Source organism: Hermetia illucens, chromosome 4 (genome assembly GCF_905115235.1).
Source record: "Hermetia illucens chromosome 4, iHerIll2.2.curated.20191125, whole genome shotgun sequence".
NCBI lineage: Eukaryota > Metazoa > Arthropoda > Insecta > Diptera > Stratiomyidae > Hermetia > Hermetia illucens.
This window is the reverse complement of record NC_051852.1, coordinates 98,176,432-98,203,796: the sequence shown is the minus strand read 5'-3', so window position 1 is coordinate 98,203,796 and position 27,365 is coordinate 98,176,432. Positions and strand designations below refer to the sequence as shown.

At 38.6% G+C, this 27,365-nt stretch overlaps 1 protein-coding gene across 1 annotated transcript in view; it reads left to right on the top strand.

The window, feature by feature from the left end:
* Positions 1-3,551: 3,551 nt before the first annotated feature.
* LOC119655662 (sodium/potassium/calcium exchanger 3) overlaps positions 3,552-27,365 on the top strand; it is a 62,628-nt gene continuing 38,814 nt past the window's right edge. Inside the window, exon 1 of the mRNA XM_038061646.1 lies at positions 3,552-4,092. Within this exon, the coding sequence (XP_037917574.1) occupies positions 4,002-4,092 (91 nt within the window). The 5' untranslated portion in view covers positions 3,552-4,001. The remainder of the gene's footprint in view (positions 4,093-27,365) is intronic.

Sequence of the window (27,365 nt, the reverse complement as noted above, 5' to 3'; positions counted from 1 at the left end):
ATGTGGAAATCTTCAAAAGACGCTGGCCTGGACACGCGTGGGATTCTTACCCACTAAAACCAGCCCCGACTCGACAGACGATTCTCTGGTATGAGCAGCTCGCCTAGAGTCTCCTCTAGGCTCTTCCTTACCTCGACAAACCTTGGACAGTGGAAAAATACATGCTCTGGGTCCTCTGGGACTCCATCGCAGTTTGGACAATCGGATGAGGTATCTAATTTGAACCTGAACAGGTATTGGCGATATCCTCCATGCTCCGTGAGAAACTGAGTAACATTATAATTAAGCTCACCGTGTTGTCTCTCCAACCACACCTTGATAGCAAGGATGAGTCTGTGTGTCTATCGACCCTTTCCCGAGCGATCCCAACGCTCTTGCCATCTATTTAGAGATCTCTCCCTTTCGGCGTTCTTCGTCTGCGTTAAAGGAGAGATAGACTTCGCATTATATATATTCGTCATCTCATCTGCCAAGATGTCAATCGGCATCATTCCAGAGATGACGAATGTTGCATCATCTGAGACAGTCCAGAATGCCGAACACACCCTTAGGGCTGTTCTTCTGTAGACTGAACTCAGTTTGTTAGTGTTAAATGAGCCTGAAATGCCTTTCCCAAAACTGGAGCTGCATAGAGCACGACCGAACATACTACCCTAGCTATAAGCAACCTGGAAGCATGCGGTGGCCCTCCTCCTTGCCAGGGTCGCTTATAGCTAAGCTTCCCGTCTATCATCACTCCCAAGTATTTGATGGCGGGCTCAGAAGTGGTGATTTGATTCCCAATTTGAATACGGGAAAAATTTCTTTTACGGCGCTTGGTGATGAGGACCGCTTCCGTTTTTTCTTCCGCAAATGTCAGACCAGAACTCTCTAGCCAACCTTAACAGCACTGATCACATGAGTAGCGAGTAGCTTTGCGACCACAGCCAGAGCTATATCGTCGGCGTAGCCCACCACCGTGGCTTCCTTCGGAAGGGGAAGATTAAGTACATCGTTGTACACGATGTTCCACAGCAGTGGGCCCAATACGGAGCCCTGTGGGACACCCGCGGAGACAACGTACTCTTGGGGTCCGTCATCGGTGTCATACCAAAGCCTCCGTTCTTGTAAATGGCTGTTGACAACTGCAAGATAAGCGGGAATACCAATATTCGCCAGAGATTCCCGTATCAGGTTCCAATTGGTCGAATTGAATGCATTTCTCACATCCAGGGTCACTACTATGCAATATTTGCTAGTACTACCCTTTCCGTTGATTGCATCTTCGGCCAAGCCAGTAACCATTATGGTGGCATCAATGGTTAATCTGGCTTTACGGAACCCATACTGCCGATCTGAGAGACCTTCCTGGCTCTCAACAACCGGTAGTAATCAATTATAGATTACTCGCTCTAGCATTTTGCCCACAGTGTCCAAAAGACAAATAGGTCTGTAGGAGGTTGGCTCACCTGGAGGTTTGCCAGCCTTAGGCGGTAGCACCAACTTTTGTCGTTTCCATGATGCAGGAAATATCCCCTCAGAAATGCATTTTTAACAAGAATGAAGGGCACGTGATCTGCGGAGATGATCGGACTCTGAATCGCCCCATCACGATTTTATAGGCACTCCCCTACGTGTTTACGTCTGCCTCCGAACAGAGCTCCTTGAAGCATTCCCTCTTGCTCCGTTGGATGGCGAGCTTGAGGGTTTTGCGGGCTTCCTTATAGGCGCGCTCTTTTTGCCCTTGGTCGATTCTGCCTACCGCTCTCTGAGTCGCTCTTCTGGCTCGGTGACAGGCTGATCGAAAGCTGGCCAGTTCAGTATTCCACCAGTAGTCTGTCTGTCTGTCTGTCTGTCTGTCTGTCCGTCCGTCACACATATTTTTCTCGGAGGCGGTTATAGCGATTGATACCAAATTTGGTAGAAAGCTGGGAACTGTGAACGCTCATATATAGAGTGAGTTACATGCTTTTACGTTGAATTTAAGGGGGGGGTCCCCATACATACAAAAAGGGGGTGTCAAATTTTTTTTCATCAAATATGGGGTATCAAATTAAAGGTCTTGGTTAATACTTTTCGAAGCCGGTGTTAGCTTTGACATTTGTTGGAAAGGTGGAGAGTGGGGGGGGGGGGGGGGGGGGGGTCGGGGTTGAACGTGATTATTTCTTTAAGGGGACCATTCTCAGAAACTACCAAACCGAAAAATCTGAAAAAAATTAGGAGGCTGCCACTATATGGTGCCTGGGCTCCCAAAAACCTTCCATGCCGATACCTGTTCAAATAAAGTTAATAATAGTATATTACTATATTTTTTTATAATTGGCTGGAAACCACCCTTAAGTTCATCCTAGCTATAATGTAGATCATGATCTTGCCAAGTTTGGTGGAAATCGCACTACTACTAACAAAGTTATAATACGTCAAAGTTGTTGCTTCTTTGAAAATTGAAGACTATGAATGTCAATATCAGCCGAAAGTGGATACTCTCACGCAATATATGGATATATTACGTGCTACGTATTAAGAAATACACAAAACCTTTCGTACCTGAAGCGTCCAGCTTCCGGTTTCCCGAATTGTTTGTCAATTTGAATGTAGTATGTGCAGTTAACACCTCACAACTCATCATCGATACACAAGTGGGTATCCACGTGCTCTCTGCAATGTTGCCAAAGACAGCAGAAGAAAATATCACATCAGGACTATAAGAGTAGACACTTTCAAGGAATAAGCAAGATTAGAAACACCAACAAACCGAAAAGGAAAGAAATATTTTAATTTTGTTTCATATTTAGAGGAAGATGCAAGAAGCCAGACTTCTAGAACAGTTCCACAGAGGATACACCCAATCGGAAGGGAAAGGGGTTTTACAGAGGCAGAACATATTTTTCGTCTATACTTGGAATTCCCAGGTGGAGTCGTTGAAATTTAGTTGGCGAAAACAAACACTCTGGTGACACTCGATATCGTATTAAGAAAGGTAGGTATAATTTAAATTTAAATTTTTATCTTAAAATGATAACAAGAAATATTTATTTTTCTTAAGTCGCATTTTCTGCAAATAGACCTCAGAGGCGGATGTTTATTCTATCAGTTCGCGAGGGAGTGGAAAACGATGGTTTTTGATTCTTCAACTGCATTTACGATAATTTAATTCTTTTCTGAAAATCTTGGTCTACAGTTCTTCGGTTTACAATAAAGAAAATCAGAATACTGAAAAATGAAATTGCATGTATATTATCGCATAATGAGTTTCACGTCGATACCTTTCGTCAAAGCGCTTTCGTTGAGTTTTCTGTACGAAACCCCAATACAAAATTTGTGAAAATTTTTATCAGGGAGCCCCTAAGCTCTTAACCACATTCTTAAACTCAGTGAGTAAATCAATTTAATCTTAGCTTATGTCGATCACTGACTGCGGCTGTATATCGTCAAGATATCTCCAGTTAATCTGATTGTCGATTTAACCGTGACAAATAAAAGGACTGCATTCGAATTAAAAACGCTAGAAACTATTGATAAATTTGTCATATTGGAAACATGGTGTAGGAATGGGGGAAACCATGGAATTGTTCCTTTTGCGAGTAGTAGCTATTTTAATTTGTATCTGATGACTTCTATCAGCTACCGCTGCAGCTTATCAGCTGAGGAGGGCTTTGCTATGACTTAACCGATTATTCTGAAGCTCTGATAGAGATACTGTCGAACAGGTGGAAATCTTTATATAGGTGCGAGGCCTTGTTTACGTTCCGTTAGTACTGATTGAGCATCGAGCTCCACTGGCAGTAGGATACAGAAGTTACAATAGAGTCGTTTCATTGAAAGTGAACTAAGTGTAAGGATAATGTTTTAAGGAATAAGTGCTTGCTGTTATGTGATCGGGAACTAAGTGCTAGAGAAGCCGGTGAAAGTGTTTGAGAAAAAAAATCATCAGTTCCTGCTCTTCATTCGTATCTGTGTGGTTCTCCTAATATCTTGGAGAAGTGCTCATTGAACATTGTTAGTGACATATCGAAATTAGAATGGCGATGAAAACGTGGTACAAAGTTGCCTGTCTAGGTGTAATCTGCATGGTTATATTGGACGTTGGAGCCCAGAAACTCATCACCCAAGGTAGGTGTTCATTTTCAAGGTTCTTGTATTCGAATCAATAATTTCGTAATGTGCTCATCAAAATCAGATAATTTTTTCACTTGTCGGAAATGAATCCACGGTGATAATAGCAGCAGCTTTTGTATCGCTTATCAATCAAATCGCAATGTTTCCGGTCCGCCTTTGAATCCACGTTTATTCTCAGAAATTCTAAATATTTACTGCTGCCTATAATAGCGGCTGGGCTATGATAATTCCTATTATAGTTTAGTTACATGGCACCTAATATTGCGGGCCCTAATAACGAACTTATACTACATCTTTATTGATCAGCTTTACTGTTAAATGTTGCCGCGGAATATCTTTTATGTAACTGTTCGGGGTTTCTTTAGGCTTTAGTAACTTATGACAACATTTCATGTAATTTAAGAAAACGTAAAATGTTATCACATATTTTTCTCCAAATAGTGTGATAATTAACCGAAGGCTTTTATCTTCCTAGTAAGATGATCAAAAACTAAGTGTGCCAAGCTTAGTTTGAGTGAGATGTGTTCAAATCAGTGGAAAATTTGAGCTAAATTGGGATATTTGCAAAAGACCTCTCAAAGAGGACAAAAAACAAGTGGAACGGATCTTTGAAGGATCGCTTGTACTACCATGAAAAATCTAGTTATGAAGACTTATGTCGGAACTCTATAATTGAATTACCGACTTCGGGGAAGTATTCTAAATGTTACAAATAGATTACAATGAGTACTTCCCTTTGTGTATATTAAGTGCCTTTTACAGTTGCATTATTTACTTGCTGCGAAGATATTTATAGTGTCAAGCAGTGCAACAAGTACTTTACTACTAAATTTATGTATTATTTTCACTTTGGGATAATAGTAATAAATAGCAGAATATGGCTCGATGTTCAGCGAGAATTCTTTGCCCATGCGACAAAGAATTTATCAAAATTTTTAATAATTTGGCTCTAATATGTGTGTCGAAAATCTAATGAAACAGGAAGGGCCCTGGTGGTGTTTTAAATTCATTTAGTTGATCTATTTGTAGAATATTTGTTCTAGGTTCTGCTCTTTGTACAAAAATAAATTTATTATCAAGGCTGGGCAAAGCCCATGTTATCTTTACTCTGCAGTGCTATAAAAGAGACAGGTGTCATTGTCAGAACGAATTAAGAAGTTCCCAACGAATCTTCCAAAAAAACATTTGTTGCTGTCGAATTCTGAGAGAGATGGAGTAGATAAGCCAGTTCAAAATTTCCCGGTATGGTTTGGAACAATAACCGGATGTAACCTCATTAAATAAAGAAGTGAACGAACGAGAGTGGAGGTCATGGATTCAGCTGCTTTTCTTTTGTAGTTCAATTGGCATTTTGAGTTGAACAAGGGCAAGGATTAAAAGTTTTATTATATATAGACTTAAAGGTGTACTTTTTGAGTTTGCTTAAAGGATACATGATCAATTGTAATTTCCTAACAGTTTTCCTTCAGATATTTTGGAATTTTTCGTATGACTAAAGCAGCAATAGGCGGGAATGCAAACTTCAGGAGATTTTATCAAGTACCACTATAATGCTACAAACGTAATGAATATAAGAAATTACATCAGATTTCTCAGCTTACTATCCTGTTGGCCTTAAGAGAGGAAGGATCCTAAGATAAATAATTTTTGAAATCAATTCTGGATAGTCGTATGGGGATTAAATTTTTTCCAAGTAATTATGTAGATGTCAAGAGGCAAATTCCAAAGCTTGATTGCATCACTGAAAAAGTATTTCATATAATTCCAACCATTTATTCAAATTCGCCACTGGTCGTACTAATCAGAATCCGATTCCTATCACCGAGGATAAAAAAAATAATGCATTTCTAATGCAAAGGTGTCACTAACAAGAAGCAGGGCAATTTTTCACTCCATTTTTTATTGTTAAATAATCATAGTAAACTTTAATAAATGCGAGCTCGCGGTTATTTTGTCTATTTTCTCCTTTAAAAGCTTCCGCCAAATTTTTCGAATCAGATGTGAAAAATTCAGTCGCTTTGGTTCTGAGTAAAACAAAATCATTTTAGTTGACAATTTTGGCGGAAAATTATTGCGTGTACTTTTACCTTCTACCCATTTAAAAGCCAGGATGTACCTGGAGTTTTCGATTGACGATCTGGTTGCCTTTCACGTGTTGCTCTCGTATAGCAGCAGAAAGAAGGTTGTCCGGAAAAGCCTTCAGTGATTACGGTGTTGCGCTATCTGGACTTTGAGACGTCATACTAAATAGTGAAGCGATGTCCAAAGCGACGACATGAGTTCTGATTCGAAGACAACAGTACCCATAGGAAATCTTGATTTTCTATCTTCTGTAGTTAATTCAAGAAGCTTAGAAGCGAGTTCCCATATGGATGGATGATTGTTCGTTTGTTTGTCGTCCCACCATTTACGAGGCTTCCTCTATATTGTGGTAGTGTGGGTCACGAAACCTGTGGGGTTATATTGAATTCGCCATACCTTCCCTTGCCTGGTTGCTCAGAATGTTCCTCTCAAACTAGACCATGTACAGCAACATCGGGCTAGGTATTACTTTCTAGTTGGTGTCTTCTTTGTCTTTTTTTCAGTTGATCTTTCTCGACTTCATAATGGACAGAACCACATCAAATATCTTATGGGCCGCCGTGATTTTTTTCCTGAATTTCATTTATTATTCTTTTTCATTAGCTTTTGTTCCGTTTGATAGCGGGTAGATCTGGTTTGCCATAGATTCTGCATTTCAAGCGTTGATATGTCAATCACAATTGACATCAATTGTGGAGTATCACTTCATCCAAATTGTGTTGATACAGGAAGCGTCCCCATGGCGAAGTTTATCATTATTCAAAAGCATCGATGCTAATTATCTCAATCACTTCACTCAGGAGATAATAGCTAAAATAATCCTGGAACGTATGTTATTAAGTAATATCTCGAAGGATTGATCTGCAGAGAGTAGGGCGGTTTTCACTCTGAATCTTTCTACACTGGCCATTTTGAAGTAGTGTGTAAAGCTCAGATTTTCGATACCCCTGCATTTTATCGATGTGGAAAAGGCACTCAATAGCCAGTGTCAACAGGGAGATCTGGAATAGTCTACGCATTATGGTTATTCCGAAGAAACTAACAGCTGTTTTCAGAACTATATATAATGGTGCAAAATGTCATGTGCTTCACCGAGGTAAACTGAAAGCAATTCGGCATATAAACCGGAGTCCATGAAGGTTGCATCCCTTCACCGACATTATTTTTTCTTATTATAAATAGCGTTCTTCGTACTGCCTACTGAAGGGCATGGAGGAGTTCATCATCTTTCCTCTGATACCTAGACTGCCATAACGACATTTGTTTACTCTCTCACCTACTCGTGGACCTCTCTCACACGGCTTTGGATTTGAAAAGAAAGGCAAGCAGAGTTGGACTGAAGTTCATTGTCTTTAGTAGTTGTCCAGTATTTAGAACCATATATGGCGACAGAGCAGACACTGTTTTGTTTACTCTCAGCCTAAGTTCATGCAGGACGACTGTTCTACTTTTGAATAAGTTACTTGAGATCAGCTTCGTTGCGAGATGCGAGAATAAGAAGGACTGGCGAGACGGCGCTTCCTCGATGAATACACAGCGGTTTTGTTATATCTGCCACACTTCGAACTTTATTCCTTGGATCCCGGAACATAAATTTAGACGCACGGTGTTGCCGTAGACCATCCCAGATGAATTTGTGTGACACATAGTCAAACGCCTTCCCTAGATTCAGATATCAAATGAAGAGAGAATGATGCTTGTCATTGTGTTTCTCCAAGAGTTACCGTGCAACATGTACTGCATCTATAAGCTGAGTCGACTGGTATCTGATATCCAGTTACGATGTGAACCTCTCCTCGATCTTTCGTTGCAACAACACTTGCTAACCATTATGCCTTCTGGAGATTTTAAGAATAAAACATATTATTTGGTAATGGCACGTGCGCAAGGCAGAAGTTGCCAAGGGTTCCGGTAACATTGGGAAGGTTTCTAGTATAGTGGTATAAAGGGGCATATCGCCTAGCAGTACCCTCGTTAGCTGCGAGTCAAGTTTCAGAAGCATGGGATAGCTTTATACTAGTAACTGAGAAAAGTCGAAAGCCGACTGCTGCTTCTAGATTTTTCTATTCTTTTTCATATCATACTACTACACCATTGATGTGATCATGAAGTTTTCCCACAATGCACTGAAATTCATCATATTTGCATTTGCTCCATATTGGTCAATGTAAGAGGCTTCATTTTTGGCAACGGTTTTATGACACTCCATATTGTTTTGGTCCAGTTTAGAACCCTATTGGTGTTTTAGGGATCTTTTTAGTTCTGATTTCTAGTACTGAAAATAGTTTGCTTACTGTTATGTTCGTTGATCGTAGGAAAAAATTATAAAAACTTTGACCTAGCGTAGGTGAAAGAAGGTTCTTTCGCCTTATAGGAGGAGTATGGACGATTCCGAAGCCCATATAACAACAAAATTTATGTGGATAAAATCCGGCTCAACCCGTATAGGTGAGGATGATCCAGTTTATAAAGGCCACATTTATGGCAGAAAAAGAAAACATGGCAGACCTTGCCTCCGAGTGGAGCGACGGCATTGGTCAGGACGTCAGAGAGCTTTTAGCGATATCGATATGGTTGACTACGGCGTAAGATCGAGATACTTTGAGTTCTTTGTTAAGGCAGATCTAGACCGGATACCGCTTGTTGAGCCGTTGATAATGGAGGTATAAACTGATAATCCTCACATGCGTCATTGATAGGCCTCCCGTGTTGATTCGTAGGCAAGGTTCGCTTTGATGACAGATTACAGCCATTTGCAATATGGCGGCGCTTTTGGTTTTCGCCTGTTACTTTTGAATGTAAATAATTTGATTGAATTCGTTTTGAGAACTGTGTAGGACACTATTTGTGTTGCAAGTATTAATTATTAATGCCACTTGCGTGAGTCCAGTCGCTTCCATTCATAAATAATAAATTTAAGCCGGAGGTATGTGCACTCTGAGTGGCATTTAATTTTATGATTTTCTTAACATAAAATATGCACGCAGGTCAATTTTCCGCGCACAAAATCACGGCGTTGCACATAATTTTCTACAATTTCTACAATTAGCGTATGCGTCTTCCTCTATTTTATGTTAAGGGGGTCATCCCGTGTGAAGGCCTTTTTTTTTGCCTTTTTTTGAAAAATTATTTTGAAGGACTGGATAAAGATAGAAACGTGATTTTTTCACCATATATTTATTGATATCTCTAGTATATGTGATAAATTTTTCAGTTTGATTTTATAGCTAGTTTTTGGAATAGGTGTTAATTTATGCACCCATCTCCAAAAAAAGGTGTTTTTCTGCTGCCACGCTGGAGGCCGCTGTATTCATCTGAGGGAAAAAAACTAAACGGCATTTTAATGTGAACAATATTCCACGGTCCGCAAACTAGCATAATTAGAAAATATTAAAAGGTAAATTTTTGGTGGGCTTTTAAACTTAATTTTTTGGATTTTGGTGTTTTTTTACGGCTTTTTTTATGAATAAAAAAACAACGACCTGTCCGATTGCAATTATCCTAGTTTGTGGACCGTAGAAATATGTTCTAAAGGAGCCGTGAAAATTTCAAAGAATTTGGTTGGATAGATTTTAAGCTATGGTGGCATCCGATTTTCAAGATGCAGTTTCGAGAAAAACGCATTTGAAAATTTAAATGTGATTATCAACAGTAAAATTTTAATTCACCATTAATCTGCTATACCTGGTTCATAGAGAGCACCCTCCGTTTCTTTAGAAAAGTCTTGTAAGTCCGATTGGTGCTCTCTGGTGTCAATTGTGGCTCTTTTAGCGAGGTCAGTCGATCGTCGTTCGGACCGCCAAATTCACGCTTCATTACGGCGGTCGGCATAAACCTGACATATGTGACCAACTTGACATCCCATTGTCACTAGGATTTTGAGAATGCCATTGAATCCTTCATTGAAAATAATTACAGTCAGAAAAGTGGCTATTTCTACGACTTTGACCCTAGAATGAAGGTTTTTAGGAGCGAAAGTTCAGTTCAATGCATTTAACGACTCATTGTTATTCTGGGTCTCTGCTCCTAAACATCTGTTCAAGAGATCATCTCGTGACAAATCTTCGTAGATTGGTTTGATGACTGTTTGAACTTCTTCAGTCAAAGGTGCCTTCTCGCCAACTATCCAGTTCTCCTTTAACTTCCGCTTTGCGCCATTTGCACCAACTGTCCTCGCCTGCTGGACAATTTTGATGCTGAGGATTTTCGTCTGTAGAACATTTATGGAAGAAAGTTGCCCAAATTTCTTGCTTTATTCTTTCTATCGAATTTGCGTGTCGACGAATAGCCAGCCCAGGAAATGTAGTGAGGTCCTTATCAGTAAGTTTTCCAGCCCCTTTTCCACCAATGCCTTTGTGATTCTTCTTTGCATTTCTAAGCCGCGTACCCATTCTTTTCTCGACATGTCCTACGTATTCCTTTTTTACTACTAAGTATATTTTATTATTTGCAGAAATTTGCAGAAATACCGGATACCGGAAATACCGTAATTTCGGAAGGACTCGGAATATCGGAAAATCCCTTTACCCACATATTCTCCACCATATATAGATACGATTCATGCAAAAAAAAAAATCGATTTTTCGAACCCGACACACGGGATGGCCCCCTTAAGAAATTCAAATAATTAAATGCCACAATGAGTGCACATACCTCCGGCTTAAATTTATTTTTTATGAACTATGGAACTAATACAAGTGACATTAATAATTACCATTTGCAAAGCAAATAGTGCCTTGTACAGTTCTCAAAACGAATTCATTCTAATTAATTATATTCAAAAATAGCAGCCGAGAAACGAAAAGCGGCGCCATATTGCAAATGACGCAACAAACTTATCTGTCACGCATCACAAAAGTTCAATTTTCCAAACTTTTTTGTGTGCCGCGTTGCCCATCGAACTTGTTGTATATTGCCTCATACAAGTCCTTGTAATGAACTTCATTTGACAGCTCTCTCACTTCGGACTCACGCAGTCACTCCACTGTTGTGTTTAGGCCTTGAAGTTTGTGATGCTCAGGTGTGTTCAGATTCTTGTATTAACATTATATTATGGAAAATATGAAGAGTTAAATACGCAGTCTCCACTAACAACAAATCTTGGATTATTGGATCCACAATGGTTAACTTAAAACTTTTGAATAAATGTTGCATTCTCATAACCGGTATTGTAGTACATATTGGAAGCTACAACAAGATTAGCTAGATTAACGACCCAAAAGGAGGCAAGTGAAATTGAGCAGGAGGTAGAAGAGTGTACCTATAAAAATAGTTCATAGAAATCTTGAAAGTTGCCATATAATGAAGATCCAGGCAGCATTATCCAGAGGCGGATATTAATGCACATGGCGAAATTTAAATTTCATCCTTTTTAGTTTCGCTGTAATATAAGGACTACAGAAAACTGCTAATAGTGTGGACATTGCAAATAAGTTCCTTAAGCCGGCCCGTATTTTCCGAAATAAATATGAAAATAGGAGATTTTTTGCATCGCGGGCACATTGGAGCTATGTATATAGTGCGCATTCGCATAGATGGCAATCATCGAGGTGAGCCATTATTGTTTAAATCTATATACTTATTGGACGATATGATGCAATTACTGAAGGGACTAATCTTTCGGAGATTGCCTTTTCCCCCGCCCCGTGACCCCATCAAATTTGCTACTCGTTTAGCCGAAGATACAATTCATGGAAACGGTAATGGCAGCAAGCATCGGACAGTGATTATCCTAGATGTAGTGAATGCATTTTGCTCATGTCAACAGGCTGTGTCCACAGAGCAAATGCTATGTTAGTTGTAACCCCTTTAAAATATCTGGAGGTATTACTTCCTGTCCTATGAGTTTTGTACTAAACTAAAACTAAAGCATTTTCCCATCTAAAATTTATATACATACTTTGCCTATAGAAACATGAAATAATTTATATATTTTATTATTTTAGTAATGGAAAGTACTGTAATTTTCTGTATGGCGCGAGTTTTGCCATGTAAATCATATTTCATTATTTCACTTATCATTTCAATTAACTGCGCTTTGTTTACTCACCCATTCAAAAATAATGTAGATTGCATTCATTTGTGTATGAAAGTAAAATCTTGTTACGTGCAAGTACTGCAAAGTAATTTTATATATAAATAGCTAAAGTAGAATAGGGAAGGTAAAAGTGAATGAATCTTACGGCACTTAATTGTACATGGTGATCCTTTACACATTTTGGTGATGCGGTTGACATAAATACTAATAGGGAGCAAATAATTTTTAGGAACGCTCATGTTCATGTGCTCATCAGCCTACTACGAAGTTGCGAATCAAGAATTTCCATTGTAGAGTCTATGGTTGCATTTAGTATCTTTTGTGTTTTGTGTATGTTCATATGAACATTTCGTTAAATTTTTTATTCAGGTTACAACCACGGTTACTACTCCATTCCTTCAAGAATTATCCGAGTTATCTTTGTACTTTAAAATATAAAATCCCTATGGAACGGTGACACCCAGTAGCGAAATACGAAATATTATTGACGAGTTTATTATTGTGTATCGAATAGTGTGTAATCGGAAACGTGATTGGAAATCGATAATGGGTTCAATCATGTCCGATAAATAGATAAGTGTTATTCCTCCAGGCTGGAAAATGTAATTCTCTAAACAGTAGGAATAACCAGCTCAATTTATGACGAAACAGTTTTAGGTAAGTGCCTACTTATTGCAAATTGAAAAAAATCACCCACTCATTTCAAAAATGCACCTACAGTTAGCGTATGCGAAAACTTATTCATCACGCCTTCATTCTTTATCACTCGCCTCTAATTAAAATGCTGGGTACGCCTCCATAAAATTGTTTGGAGTTAATTCGAGGTGGTTTCTTTTATGTTTTGTATTAATTCGTGATAATAATTAGGTCTCGAGTGCGTATTGAACATTGCACGTTGAAAATACTATTGACTTAACTTACGTATTTGGCCTGTTCTAGTCAAGAGAGTAGAGTCGGAATCATCCAATCGTAGATAGTCATAATTATTAAAATTATTTTCGGAACTGGATATTATGAGTGATCATATCTATGAGTGCATATAAAAGCACATTTGTTCACGAGTACAATTGAACTAGTTTTTACATGGAGAACGAGGTGGTTTCCCGTCATATTATGGAGTGACTTCGATAACGTGTAGAATAATTGACGAGCGAATCCTTATTTAAAGAGATTTTTAATTCAATGGCAGGAACTAATGAAGGCGGAAAATGTGATTCCCAGAGTTGATTGGCTTAATTCAAACTTATATTATTTCTGCAACGTAACTGGCATAGTGCGTTTAGCAAGTGCTTTCTCATAATAATTCGGTGTTAGATCAAACGTGATATAGTATGTTCATATATAGATTTTTAACCCAAGGATCTCAATGATATGAAAAAGGATCATTTAAGTAGAAGTTTACAAATCCAAATTTTCGACTAAGTAACCTTGAAAATTTAACCGCTACTCTACTTCCTTCTTTGGAGACACCCAAAAGGAGATCAAATTATGAAAAAAATTATTAACCTTTTTTTATAATAAAAAATTCGAATAGAAAATGGACTTCAAAAATAATTAATCTTATTTTATTTTTGGTAGCAATCGTCACAAATTGGTAGTGTATGTTCATGGCATATTATTCTGCTGTTACATATTTCAAAAGTTGTCCTTTCTTCCTACCTTTTTTCCCTTTTATAAATTTTAGAGGGAGACGTGTAAGTTATCGGTCGAGACCTTGTCCAGTTTGGTATATTGTTTTCGTTATTTTCTATTTCCAAGTCTGAACTTAATTTTTACAGTTTTGTATAAAACAAGACCTAATTAATTTTCATTTACTTATGAACAGACTTATCTGCATTTTTTTAAGGAGGTGGGAGTCTGCAAAAGACATTGGACTAGGTACGTCAGTGGGATTCTTATTCACTAAAACTACGTCCGTCTTGATTGCTCGAGATGCCAATCGCATCATTTCCGAAATGACGAACGTCGCATCGTCTGAGACGGGCCTGAACGCAGAACACACCCTTCTGTTGGCCGCATTCAATTTATGCGTATCACATAGAATATGCAGCGTTGTTCCACAAACTGGGATTGCATACAGTACCCTGGCAAAATACAGTCTAAAATTATACCACGGCTTAAATTAGAAATTTCGTCACTTTTTTTCTACCTGCTGCTGCTTAAAATTGAGTTTGCATTTATTATCACTTCCATGTATTTGATGACCGGCTTGGAAGTAATGATATGACTCTGTCGTATTTCGCTAAGGGATGAGGACTGCTTTCGTGTTTTCCTCTTCAAACACGTGTTAAGTTTACTGACCAGGCCTTCCCAGCACTGATTGCTGGGTAAAGTATAACTTAGCATCTGCGAGATGCTTTGCCGGTACAACCATTCCATCAGCCTAACCCATAATGCTTGTCTCCTCTGCAATCGGATGGTTAAGTACATGGTTGTACATGATGTTCCCCATTAGTGGGCCAAGTACGGATTCGGCGAGGTAGGTGGGAACGTCTACTACCACGCAATATTAGCTGGTGTTGACCTTTCTGCCAATTGCGCTTTTGCCCAAAATTGCAACAGGCCTCCTTAGTTCTCAACAACCGGGAGCAATCTATTATAGCTTTTTGCTACTTAGATTTTCCCCAATAGTGTCTAGAAAACACATGAATCTATCTAGGGATGGGGTCACCTAGAGATTTGTCAGCCTTAAGTAACAATACTAACTTCTAGAGCTCGTTTATGGTTGCTGCTAGAATTATCGCCACATTTACGTGCCACTGCCTTCCTGTTTTTTTTGGAGATCAACCCCAGGATGATTTTCAACGAGGGTATGGTGATCTGTGGAGATGAGTGGCCTCTGAAACCTATCATCGCGATTCTATATGAGTTCTCCGTACTACAATTTCATGAAGGCTTGCTCATCCAAAGCTATTGTAGACTAGCCTGATGTCTTTCTGGCTTTGAGTATGTGATTTCCTTGCGGTTGGGTTCTCTGTGTATTTCGAAAGTAATTGGCTGCTGATGGCTGTGGTTGTAGTCCTTGCTAACGTGCATGAGCATACAGGTAGGGTAAGGTCTACAATTGAAGTAGGACCTTCTTTCCGAACTATTTTTACGTTATCTTCCTACTGCCGCAAAGTCTCTAATAAACCCTTCGACTCTTTGTGTTTTTCCCTCTACTTGCTCATTTAAGAACCCAAGCATTAAAATCACAAACAGTCATCTTTGGACTTCGTCCTCTTGCTTCGTGAACCTGGGCGGATCGCAGCAGCAGTACACGTTGCTTATTTTCGTCCCTTTTGTGGGCCTACTGACTCATGGTGTATTGTATAGCTTGGCGACTACTCGCCTATATCGCCGCTCCAGCAGTCGAGTCTTTTACCCATTTCTCATAGTGACGGCTTATGTATGGTTAACCAACGACGCCAACCTCCATTCCAGATTCATGCACCATTTAACTTGCTGGTTACTTTAATTAAAATAATAATAATCGTTGAAGACCGAAACGGCACACTACAGGATTACAGTACCCTATAGGCAATCAGTATTGCGCTCGTCCGAGATTATTACCTTGATTCGACTCAGGTACTCATTCACAGCTTGGTCGACTGGTATCCGGAGTCAAATCACGACAACACATCCGTTTGCCACTTGTGAGATTTGAACAGCCTTGTGCTCTAACCATTGAGCTATTCGGACACTTTAAGTTAGCCTTAAGGACAGAGAAAAATAAGAGACACTAGAAGAATGCGCGACAAGATATAATGAGGTTTCCTACACCGATGTTCGAAAATCAGAACAGAGTTTAGCGGTGAGGGTTTACCTTTGGGGTAGCATTGAGCAGTTTCTTGATCTCCTCCAAAATAGTTCCAGGATGAAAAAATAATAATAATAATAATCGTTGGCGCAACAATCCATGTTGGATCAGGGCCTTGAAGTGTGTTAGAGCACTTCATTCAAGACCGTAACGGTACACTAGGAGGCAATGTGGTCAGCATTGCGCTCGCCCGAGATTATTACCCTGATTTGACTCAGGTACTCATTCACAGCTGAGTCGACTGGCATCCGACGTCAAATCACGATACAAATTCCACTGCCACCAGTGAGATTTGAACCGCGACCTTCCGTACGACAGCCTTGCGCTCTAACCACTCAGCTATCCGGATGAAAAAATAATATCTAGATTGATTACAATGGAACTAATCAAGGTACTTGGTCACTGTGGCGTAGAGGGAAATTAAATCGCGGATTCGTTTGCAAAAGAAGATTTAATTTCCCCCAATTCAATATCGGGACCAGTAATGGGAGAGTCAGTTGCTGACAAATGTCGCTCTTACTGTGAGCAAGTTTGCCATGAGGACAGGAGATAAAACCCAAATGTTCCTAACCACACCAGCCGTTTCCTGTCAGAACCAAAAAGCATACTATAAAGTAAATTCTGTCGAAAAGCAGGAAAATATGCAAAAGTATTCTACTGGGTGTAGTGGGAATATTTTCAGAATATGAATTCTATAAGGTGACGCATTTTATTCCGCGGAAGTGGAATTTTCGGAAAATTTTCTATATGTTTGCCCTGACTATGCACGCATCGAGCATTAGACTTTTGGTCCTGACATACATACTTATTACAGCTGCAGCGGATGGGGTCACATCTACTAAGAGATATCTTCAGATACGTAAAATAATCTGCGGCGTACTATTCAGTGGAGAGTAAATTTCAATGGATTACTACGGTCTCGGTGGCTTTGTCAATCCTCCATTCTATATGCGCATTATTACTATTACGAAGGTTTATCAAAAATTGGTTTCAAAACGCGTCTGCTGAGGCATCCTAATAACCTCCGTTTTATGGCTAATGTTTTCTGAACGGATATTGGCATTCATACTACTATAGAAGAGGCTTCAATTAATTGTAGCCAGATTTCCCACCATGCTTAGTCCATTGCCCAAACGTTTGACAACGATAATATATATTAGGGCTTACTCCATAAATTGACAATTTACCAGTTGCCAATATGAGTATCACTTTTTCATCTTTATCACCCAAGCTTTGCCTAATATGTTGTCCTTACTACCATTATTCGGTGGCAGCTGGAGAAACTTCAGTTCCTAATCTAGTAACTTGGTTGTTCTACCGATATTCTAAGAAGCTTGGCAATGAGATGGAGCCTAACATTTTTAATTTAAAAGTTATTAATGTTTCTGCAAATTATGAACACAATTATTGCAAGTATTATGCTTCTTATCGTGAACCTCATGTGTGCACGTAGTCACTACATTCATGTCGACATGTATGTCATCAAAGGTGATGATAAAAACATATAATGTATTCAGCCTTTTCTAATATGTTTGAAATATATACTCGTAGATAAATTGCCTTTTCTTTGAGGACGACGTGTCGTTATTCTAATTTTCTTCAATTCGTTCATCATCATTTAATTCAAGGGTTTTATTAGGAAAAGGGAATCAGGGAGATTATCATCGTTATATGAGAGCTGATAGAGTAACCTCTTCAAGAGAGGATAAAAGTGGAAATTTTCTGAAGATGTTTTCTGTGATGTTTCCAACATGCTTTACTCTTTAGGTTGCGTTGTACAATTTATTGAACTTATCATAAACTGGTTAGTAGCAACAAAAGTTATTTCAAAATATGTCATTGTGTTAAAGATATCAACTAGTATGAGATGTTAAAAAAAATATTTTGAGAGGGGCCTTAAAATGGTACGAAAGTGATTTCTTAGTCAGTTTTAAAGATATTTATTTAGAAGAATCTCATAGTATCTGTGGTTTCATGGGAACAATTTTGTATCTTTGTTGTCTCGAGCCAGGCTTTTGAAGAAATTCGTTTGATAATGCGTGTGATTTTTCTTTCAGTATATTGCATTTTTATCATTTCCATAATTCCACCTCTAGTTTTTGACTCTCTTCCTCCACTCCACATTAATAACAATTAACATATTTTAAATATTCACTTTAATTTACCATTTGAAAATGTCAACCCATGAACCTTAAAATCCATTGGAATTATATATTTTTGAAAATTAAAATGATTACTTACTTACTTCTTTACTTTTCGTATAGTTAGTATTGTAATGCTATATATCTTTGCATAGTGGTATGCAATCATGTACATTTGTGACTAACGAATCGGTTCAGGCAATAATCCAACAAGCCAAAACGCCATTTATTCATGTACTTTTGTGAAGCTGCCTAATGCGCGCAGCACTGGTCGTATCTCGGAAAACGCAGCCTGAAGTTTTTATTGTTGTACATAATTCTCAATGCTTGTTCAGGTTTCTTTGCTTCGGATGACAGGGTCTGATGGATGGGTGTGATCGGTAGAAAGAAAGAAAAGCCGTTTCTTTCTTTCGGCTCTGGTGACCTCGAAGTTACTTGAGCTATCGAGAGGAAAAAGCCTTGCGGGCCGGTGTATGCAAATTTGCTGTAGTTGGCTTTCGGACGCGGGATTGAGGTGTCGTTTGACATAAAAGTGGCAAGAGTTTGTAAGGAGTACTCACAATTTCACTGGAGTTTGTGAGAAGTACTGACAAAAACACTTTCTTTTCAATCGAGTCACGACGGCCTACCAAAAACGACTTTGATACACATTTACATCAGGATATTAAGCTATTGGGTGGTTGCATAGAACTTGAATGGTTTAACATAAGCAGGTCAACAACACATTAATTGAAAAGTCTGTCTGCTGTCAAACCCAATATAAATTACTTCTTTCAAATGCATGTAGATAATTATAATTTTAACCTAAAAATGATATCTTTTGGACCAATAAAAGAGTATTTGAAGGAATTCTTTTTCATTACTTATGATGGATTAGGACTTATGGGAAGCTGATCATGTGACGCCGCTCTAACGAAGTTTGGTCCACGGGGGACAATAGCGACGGTAACTTATTTGTTTAAAGTGCCCTCTGTTTGAAAACCGACCAGTTTGGGTGAATTGGTACGACAAAGTCATTTTGCAATATAACGACGTACGGCCCAATGTTTAAATGTTTTTAAATGGGATGGACTAGGAGATTCCATCACCTGATATTACTTCTTCAGAATGAGGATTCTTTGAGCCAGTGAGTAATTCCTTGACTAACTCACGTTTGCACTCTTATGAACAAATTGGAAAATGGTTCCTGCTTTCAATGAGGTGAATTTCCACTTTCCTGAACCTAAACGATCAATTTTAGCACATTTTTTCAGACTATAGTCATATGGACCGTAATTCAGTTTAATTATCATCAATTTTACTTTTGGCAATCGTGGTTCAAATAGATAGCAAGGCACAAATATCGCATCGTTTCTGTTTTAAAAGCATCGGGGAATTTTCCTAACCTGGAAGATTAGCTTCAGCTAAAATCAAAGTTGTGTTTTCATCTTGTTTCTGTTTTTACTATTATTTTAATTCTGACACTTTCGCCAGCAATATCATTATAATGAGAGCAATTGATTTGATTTTTTTAACTTAAGACAATTTTGGATCTTAACTCAATCTCCTTCTTGTTCTTTCTTCTTTCCTTAATTCCCGCAAATTTTCATCTTACAGGTTTTCGGCCTTGAAGTTTATATTAGTTGCTTCTCACATAAAATGAGAGGAGATAGTCACATTTTTTTTTATAAATAATAGTTTTCTTTTAATTCTACGTTGCTTTAGATTACATCATTGATTCTATATATCAGTTTTTTTCTGACCAAAATGACCATCTCACCAGAAAAGGGAATTTGCTGAGGAAGCAGTTTATGATAGGGTGTAGACGCCTGTTAAGGTTCCTGTTGTTGAGTGTATGGCGGTCTTTTTCGAAAATGCAACCACACCCAATGTCCGTTTGGACTTTAGTAGTAGAGTTGACTCTCCAACGTATTCTTTAATAATGAGTCTTACCTCCCTTCATGTCTGTACCTTTTAATACTCCACTCTATGCCTTTACAATCGATTTCAAAACTCTTTTCTTAAAACTCAACACAAAGTAAGTTATTCATCATATGCACACGAATCTCATATTTTCCATTGTCATAAAACTTTACCCCAATAGTGCAACCGTTTCCCAAGAGAATCCGTTTGATAGACAAACAAAATTGATATCCGTTCCATCTTCTCTTTGAAACCAATTGTTTTCCGACAGAGTGTTTACTATATGATGATAGGGAGCATATTTTGGGAAATCGTTTATCAGCTTGCTTGTTGATTTGAAGGTGTCGGAAGTTAAAGATAAGATCGGAAAAATAGGCAATTAAACCCATTCAGTGAAGAATTAGAAGTCACGCGGATTCAATGGAATACCATACAGGCGAGGCTGATCAAATATGGGATTGATAAGCTTTATCGAATGAATCATCAGACTTACTTGTACATATATCATAGTATGTATGTCAATAAAAATGGATACTATTACTTTATAGCGAGACTTACTCAGTACGTCGCTCCAAATAACAACCTCTTACTTTACGAGAGGGCGGTTTACCTTGTCTTGATACAGTACTTTATCAAAATTCTGCTCTTTACCGAAACTATAGTGAATCCTCCGACAAATTTCAAACCACCTTAGCCACCTGGGCAATTATGTGGCTCGTGACCGTATAACTAAGCTTAATTGTCTAATGGGTTGCTTATTCCAAGCGAACGAGAAAATTTATAAGAATATTATCAACAAATTCCGCCTTTGATGGAGTCATGACATTCATCACATTCATCAGGACGTCACAGGGTAGATAAAAGAACCGAAAATGAACTGAACGACGTACTCTAGTCGAATAGCGATTATCTTATCATTGTTGATGTGTCTTTAATCTGGCTGAAAGAATTACAGCATTTGATTTTCGGCGCTAACGAGTCACATCGAATCCGCGACACCATGTGGTTAACTACATTCCAGTTTTTCTGCCACATCGAGTTTTCAGTGCTACCGTCCTTCCCAATGTCGCCTCCCCGACTCTTCTTTCCCACCGTGAATCTAAGACAGGTTTTCTAAAATTCTGCCGCAGCTGGGACAGTCTGGTGAACTGTCTAGTTTAAACCTACACACCTTCATGTCCATTGGCCCTTTTGTTGTCATTAGCTGATGATCCTTTCACCGTGGCGTAGTCCACTTAGCCAATACAAACTACTGCACAAAGTCAGCATCAGAGTTGAAATTTTGCATCAATGAGAGAGTAAAAAAGAACGACGTGATGTCAGCCGACACTCAGCCTTCTGTCTGCTAGTCCAGTTCGCTGGGTTGGTGTGGTGGTGCCGGTATCAATCTACCTTGAGGTGTGCTAACCCAAGGCTGTGACATCCTTTTAAGGCGGAATGTCGAGGCTGGGCTAGCTGGTAAGGAAAGCAGTAGTAGTAGAGGCAATGGTTGTCCATTATTCGCAGCAAATATTAGACCAGGCGAAGTGTTGAGTACTTAGCATCGCCCCGTGCAGTGGCGTCAGAATTGAAAGCGTTGGTTTTCATAAAATCGTTTCTACTATTTTTCTTAATCAAAGTTAGATTGCTCGAACGCATCAGCATATGAATTGCGGCGTAACTGCAGGAGACTTCATCGTAATGTCCTCGCAGTCACGTTCGAAACAGGAATGCCTTGTGGATTGGGGCAGCGCTGCAACTGTAGCAAACAACTCAGTGATCCTCCATACAGTCTCCCTATATATGCATGTTCAATTTCCCGAAAATTCGACAGACTAATTCAAAACCAAAATCTTGATCCCCGAGCTAAAGATTCCTAAGAGGCACTGCGTGAATGATTGCTCTCCAGATTCAGGAGAATAATCGTGCGTTTGGTCAGAATTTCTGCAGGAGAGAATGGAATATCTTCGCTCTGCTGCATGCAAGCCGTACTGGCTCGAAAATAGAGAACATGCCTCAGTATGTCGGGTTTCAGTCGACAACGCAGCAATTTTGGCAACAATCGATGGAGCTTTAACTTAGATGCTAAGAAAGATCCTAACCTCTGCCACATAATTGTGCTGCACCAGTTGAGACAGGCGACTGTTATCAAGCCTTTAGCAATGAGAAGAAGAAGACTTGAAGTTTAAAAAGCCTAAATAATCTGACGGAAAAGCTAGAGGAAGACAATGTTGGTTGTGTGTGAACTAACCTCATTGATAAGTTATGCCTCATGCCAAATGGAGACTATTTATCAAAAGTTCACTAAACTAAAAGGAAATCAATTCGAATTTGCAAACTAATGTTGGATAATAATAAAAAAGAACAAGTCGGAATACCGGAAGCTCGCGCTTCGGGTATAAAGGTTTTGTGTTCATCTTATCTAAGAAATTTCAACTAACATTTTTCCATCCGTCTACAGCTACAAAACTAGGAGACATACGTACATATTACAGCCGTAGATGTTACGTTCACCCTAAACAAACAAACTGCCTATTTTCGAATACTGTACACATATAGGTACGTATACAGATTGATCGTACCCATATTTCCGATTTACTTCTTATATCTATCTGAATTAGGCACTACCCACAAAGTCCATTAGCTATACCTACATACACACATGTCCTGTTGGGATAATTGATATTCATATACAAATGATTAAAAAACTAAAACAAAATAATTCTTTTCCACCCAATTCATACGAACTTACTTCGTTGTGGTATTGGCGAATTGATATGTGATGATGACGTCATGCAGGTTGTGGAGTGCACGAAATTCACAAAAAATTGTAAAGTTTCACCCCCTATAACTTTGTTAATAATAGTTTGATTTTCTTCAAACTTCACCAAATTGTACATTATGTTCTTCTTTATACGCATGCCAAATTTTGTACTTCTGGGATGAACATAAGGGGGGTGGTGGGTAAATTTCTAAAATGTGGGAATATAGTATTATTAACTTTATTTGCGCAGATATCGGAACCGGATATATTTTGAGGCCTAGATTTCGTAGAGATGCACCACTGCGATTTTTTTCAGATTTTTCGGGTGGATAGATTCTGAGAACGAGACCTGTTACACTTTTTGGGGGTCATATTTTGAGCCCTCACTCCCCTATGTTTCACCCAATATCAAATATTGAACCAGTTTCGAAAAGTGTTAATTGAGACCTTTCATTTGATACCCCACATGGCTACATTCTGTGAAAAAAATTTGCACCTTCCTTTCACATGTATGGGGAGCCCCCCTTAAACTTAATACAAAATGGCGTCAGTTGCTGAATGTAAAGGGAACGGCAGATCACATACTCCTACCAATTTTCGTGACGATCGGTCCAGCCGTTTCCGAATAAATCGGCTGTGACAGACAGACAGACAGACAGACGGACAGACAGACAGACAGACAGATAGACAGACGGACAGACAGACATCGAATCGATTCTAATAAGGTTTTGTTTCACATTCCAAAAAACTCAGGAACGCAATCACCTACTAGATGATAAAGTAGAATAGTAAGGGAAGGGCGGGAAACGAGGCTCACGACATGAGGGAAAGGAGTGTAACACAACATTTGAAAAAGGAAGTCAAAGGCCTAGACGAGAAATATGTTGAGAAACTCTCTCTAAACGTCATATTAAAATGACGTTGGCAGCGAGAATCGACTCCACAGGTTCACCTATTTATAACAAAACGAGTGTAGGGCTCTGAACCTAATTAATCTCTGGCGTCATGTTGGCGGCCATTCGGAATGACGTCAAATGGATATTTTTTTTTATTTTTGCTTCAATTTCGCACGATATCTATTTGTATAGTTTAAGTTTTGATGGTACTCCGAGGTATTGGATCAAGGGTACGAGAATGACGTGAGAGGAACTGAAGTGACTAAAAGGATCCACCACATTTCCAAGCCTGGTTGTCGGCGGAGTCAGTGGAGCTCCATTATTTGTGGGCGTGGTTTCACGCCTTCACCATTAATTTACTCTGTTGGGATAGTTCTGCGTTTTCGTTAGTTCCATAAATGTACACCATCTCATCGACCGAATCGGATCGAATACCACTTTTAAGGCTCTCCTCCTGTAAACAAAACTTTTCTTTTGGGGTAATCAGCGCAGTTTCTCAAGGTTGGTTAAGGTAGCGCAGTATGGATTATTTTAGCTCGTAGTAGTGATTGCTTTGGATGAGTAAAGCTCCATATTATCGAGGTGGTTTATAATAACTTATGGCATGGCGACCTCAAAAATAACCGAAGCATTGAGGACAGGTTTCCGGCATCGACTTTCTTGTTATTGCATAGATCGTTAGTGTAGCTCTCTCAGAATACGCTTCAGAAATTCCAAAGCTAAATTCGTGGTTCTTTAGATTTTATACGCTTACAACCGAGCGATTATCGGGTGCAGGCTCAGGGTTCACCGCCCAGCAGGTAGTCGCTTTATTACCTTATAAAATCCTGTAGCGTTATGTAAATTGTACGAGTGCATTTGTAATTGTTATAACTGAATTTTGTTTATAATTAGGAGTGATAAATCTCTTCGTATCTGAAAGAGCATTTTTTAAACAATTTTTTTCATAGGCGTTTGTTGCGAAAATCGAAACCTGCAGAATTGTTGATTTATTTAGCGGAATAGTTTGGCGTAACTCTTTCATTTTTGGTCTAAATTTTTCAAACAAATTCTCAAAAGTTGTTCGGGATATGACTGATAAAATAGCCAATTGATTGAATTTCTAATAATTCTTCCTACTAAAAAAGAATCTGAAAAAAGTACATGAAAAACCTTTCTAACGTTGTTTCCCCCCTTAAGAACTTTATTCAGTGTACTGTCAAGGAATGGTAGTCTGTCGTATCGCAACCTGCTAAAAACGTTCCGGACTAGTTTCATCATTGTCAATCTGGCTTTCTGGTTTTTTAGAAACACAAAATTGAGTTTTACGGAATCCTGCATGCAATTTCAATAAATGGTATTAAATGAGAGGTGGTATATAGTGTTCCCAAAGAAGAAGAAGGTTTTGTTAGTCGCTTAGCTGAAAGGATTGCAGAAACAAAATCGGCCCTGATCCTAATGAAGATATGGAACTGCGGACCTAGCAAGGTGGCACGTGAAACTGTAATTTTTTCATGATGAATTTTCTTTCTGCTTTCTTGATATTCACTAGGTTATTGCATTTGACTCACCAGTACTCTATATTATAATTTGGTGCGGTACAACCACATATCCAGACTAGCTTTTGCATTGCCAGATATCTTTCGTTCTGTTAGCTTCAAAAGGCACTATCGTGAAAGCCGAAGTGCGGATTTTAGAGATTGGCAGAGTGGAAAGCAGGCCTGAACTAAAAAGAGATGTCACGATTGCTTTGTATAGACAGTACCTCATCGCTAGAACAAGAATTATCTAATCTTCTTATAACGAGTTTATTCTGCCTATCTTTTGAATGAGTAAATGTGAAGAAAGGGTGGTTACCTTTTTCGAGGTATTTTTGCTGAGTCGTATTCGTCTCTTCTCATCAATGGCGCAACAACTGGTATCCGGTCTAGGCCTGCCCTAGTAAGGAACTCCAGACACCCCGGTTTGGCGCCGAAGTCCACCAATTCCATATACCTAAAAGCTGTCTGGCGTCTTGACCTACGTCATCGCTTCATCGCGGGCAGGGTTTGCCTCATCTTCTTTTCGTTAGAATTTGTATTAAAGGGGGTTGTTACATTCAAGCAGAACTTTTTTGCGGTATTTCGGGAATTTCTTTGATTGTCTAGGGTCAGTTTCGAGCATAATAGGATGGAATTTCTAACAACTCTCCTAATCTGTTGAAATCTTGGATGCTACTATAGATTTGCTTTTTGTTGTAGATGTAGTTTTGTATGGGGTTACTGTACCTGCTGGAGTATCACTATTCCCTGTAATCAACAATATGCTTCTCCGACCAGTGGCTGGTGGATACTGTGGTTTCGTTTTTGAAGTTCTGATGGCTTGACAACATCAATTACTATTTCCGAATCTGAAATCGAAATTATTCTGAATCTTCCGCGTCTCCTTTTTCCATAGTCTCTTGTGATATGATAATAACAATCGTTGACACGATAATACAAATGGATCTAGGCATTGAGGCATGTTCAGCACTTGATTGAAGACCGTAGCGATACACTACAGGGGAACCTCTGTAGGAGGCAATATGGTCAGCATTGCGCTCGCCGAGATTATTACCCTGATTTGTTTCAGTTACTCATTCACAGCTGAGTCCACTGGTATCCGATATTCAGTCACGATAACAAATCGATAATTTGGAAGATGTTTTACAAAGTGTTAGTTTTCTTTTTACCCACATTCTGTTATACGCGACCCGTACCGTAAATTAAACTAGATTTTTTATCTTTACTCAATTCCACTTAGAATTCAATGAATATTTCAATCGGATTTGACATAGTTTTTTCTTGATTCCTACGTAATGAGTAATAAAACATCTTCCAATCGAAATAATTGGTCTTGGGTTCTGAGTTTCCACGATATTGCACTTTGTAAACACAAGAAAACCTGTAGGGAAAACATTTCCTATGTTCCCATTTTCTTTCGAGGAAGCTATTCCTATCTGTGTACATAAAACTTTTGATAGAAAATTATGTCCATGAAAATTTTCCCCCAGAGTAAGACCAATCAATTTTCACAAACTTTACATAGATACGAAAATGAATTTTCACGGAAGATATTACTTCGCTGAAAGCGTAATAATTTACTTTGGTTTTAATGTAAGGACATTGAGAAGGAATTAAGTGCTGTTGTCAGGAATACTGTTTGAATTGGGATGAAGTTTTTGATGCTCAGTTTTTGGAACTATGATTTGTATTGTGGAATATTTTGTAATTCAAATGTGTATTAATGAATTTGAATTGAATTGAATTTGAATTTCAACTTATTACTAGCCATCCTTCATTAATGGATGGAAAGTTATACATTATCTTCTTTTCATTCCATTTCATTTCAACGTTATATCACACAAGAGCATTAACATATTTAAAATCTGAATTTATAAATATTCATTTTAGTTCTCTTTAGAAATGCACATCACGAAACTTCCCCAAACCAACCAATTTTTGAACCTGATACAATTACACTTAAGTTGAAATAATGGATTCTTCCTCTATCTAAGGATATTAACTATCTAACTATCTAGCTCGTCCATATAAACTTTTCTTTTATTTGAAAACCAGTGTTCCGGAACACTCTTGCACTATCTCTGCTTCTTTGATTTCATGTTATTTCGATACGACAATATGATTCTCTCATGATTCTCTTTAAATCT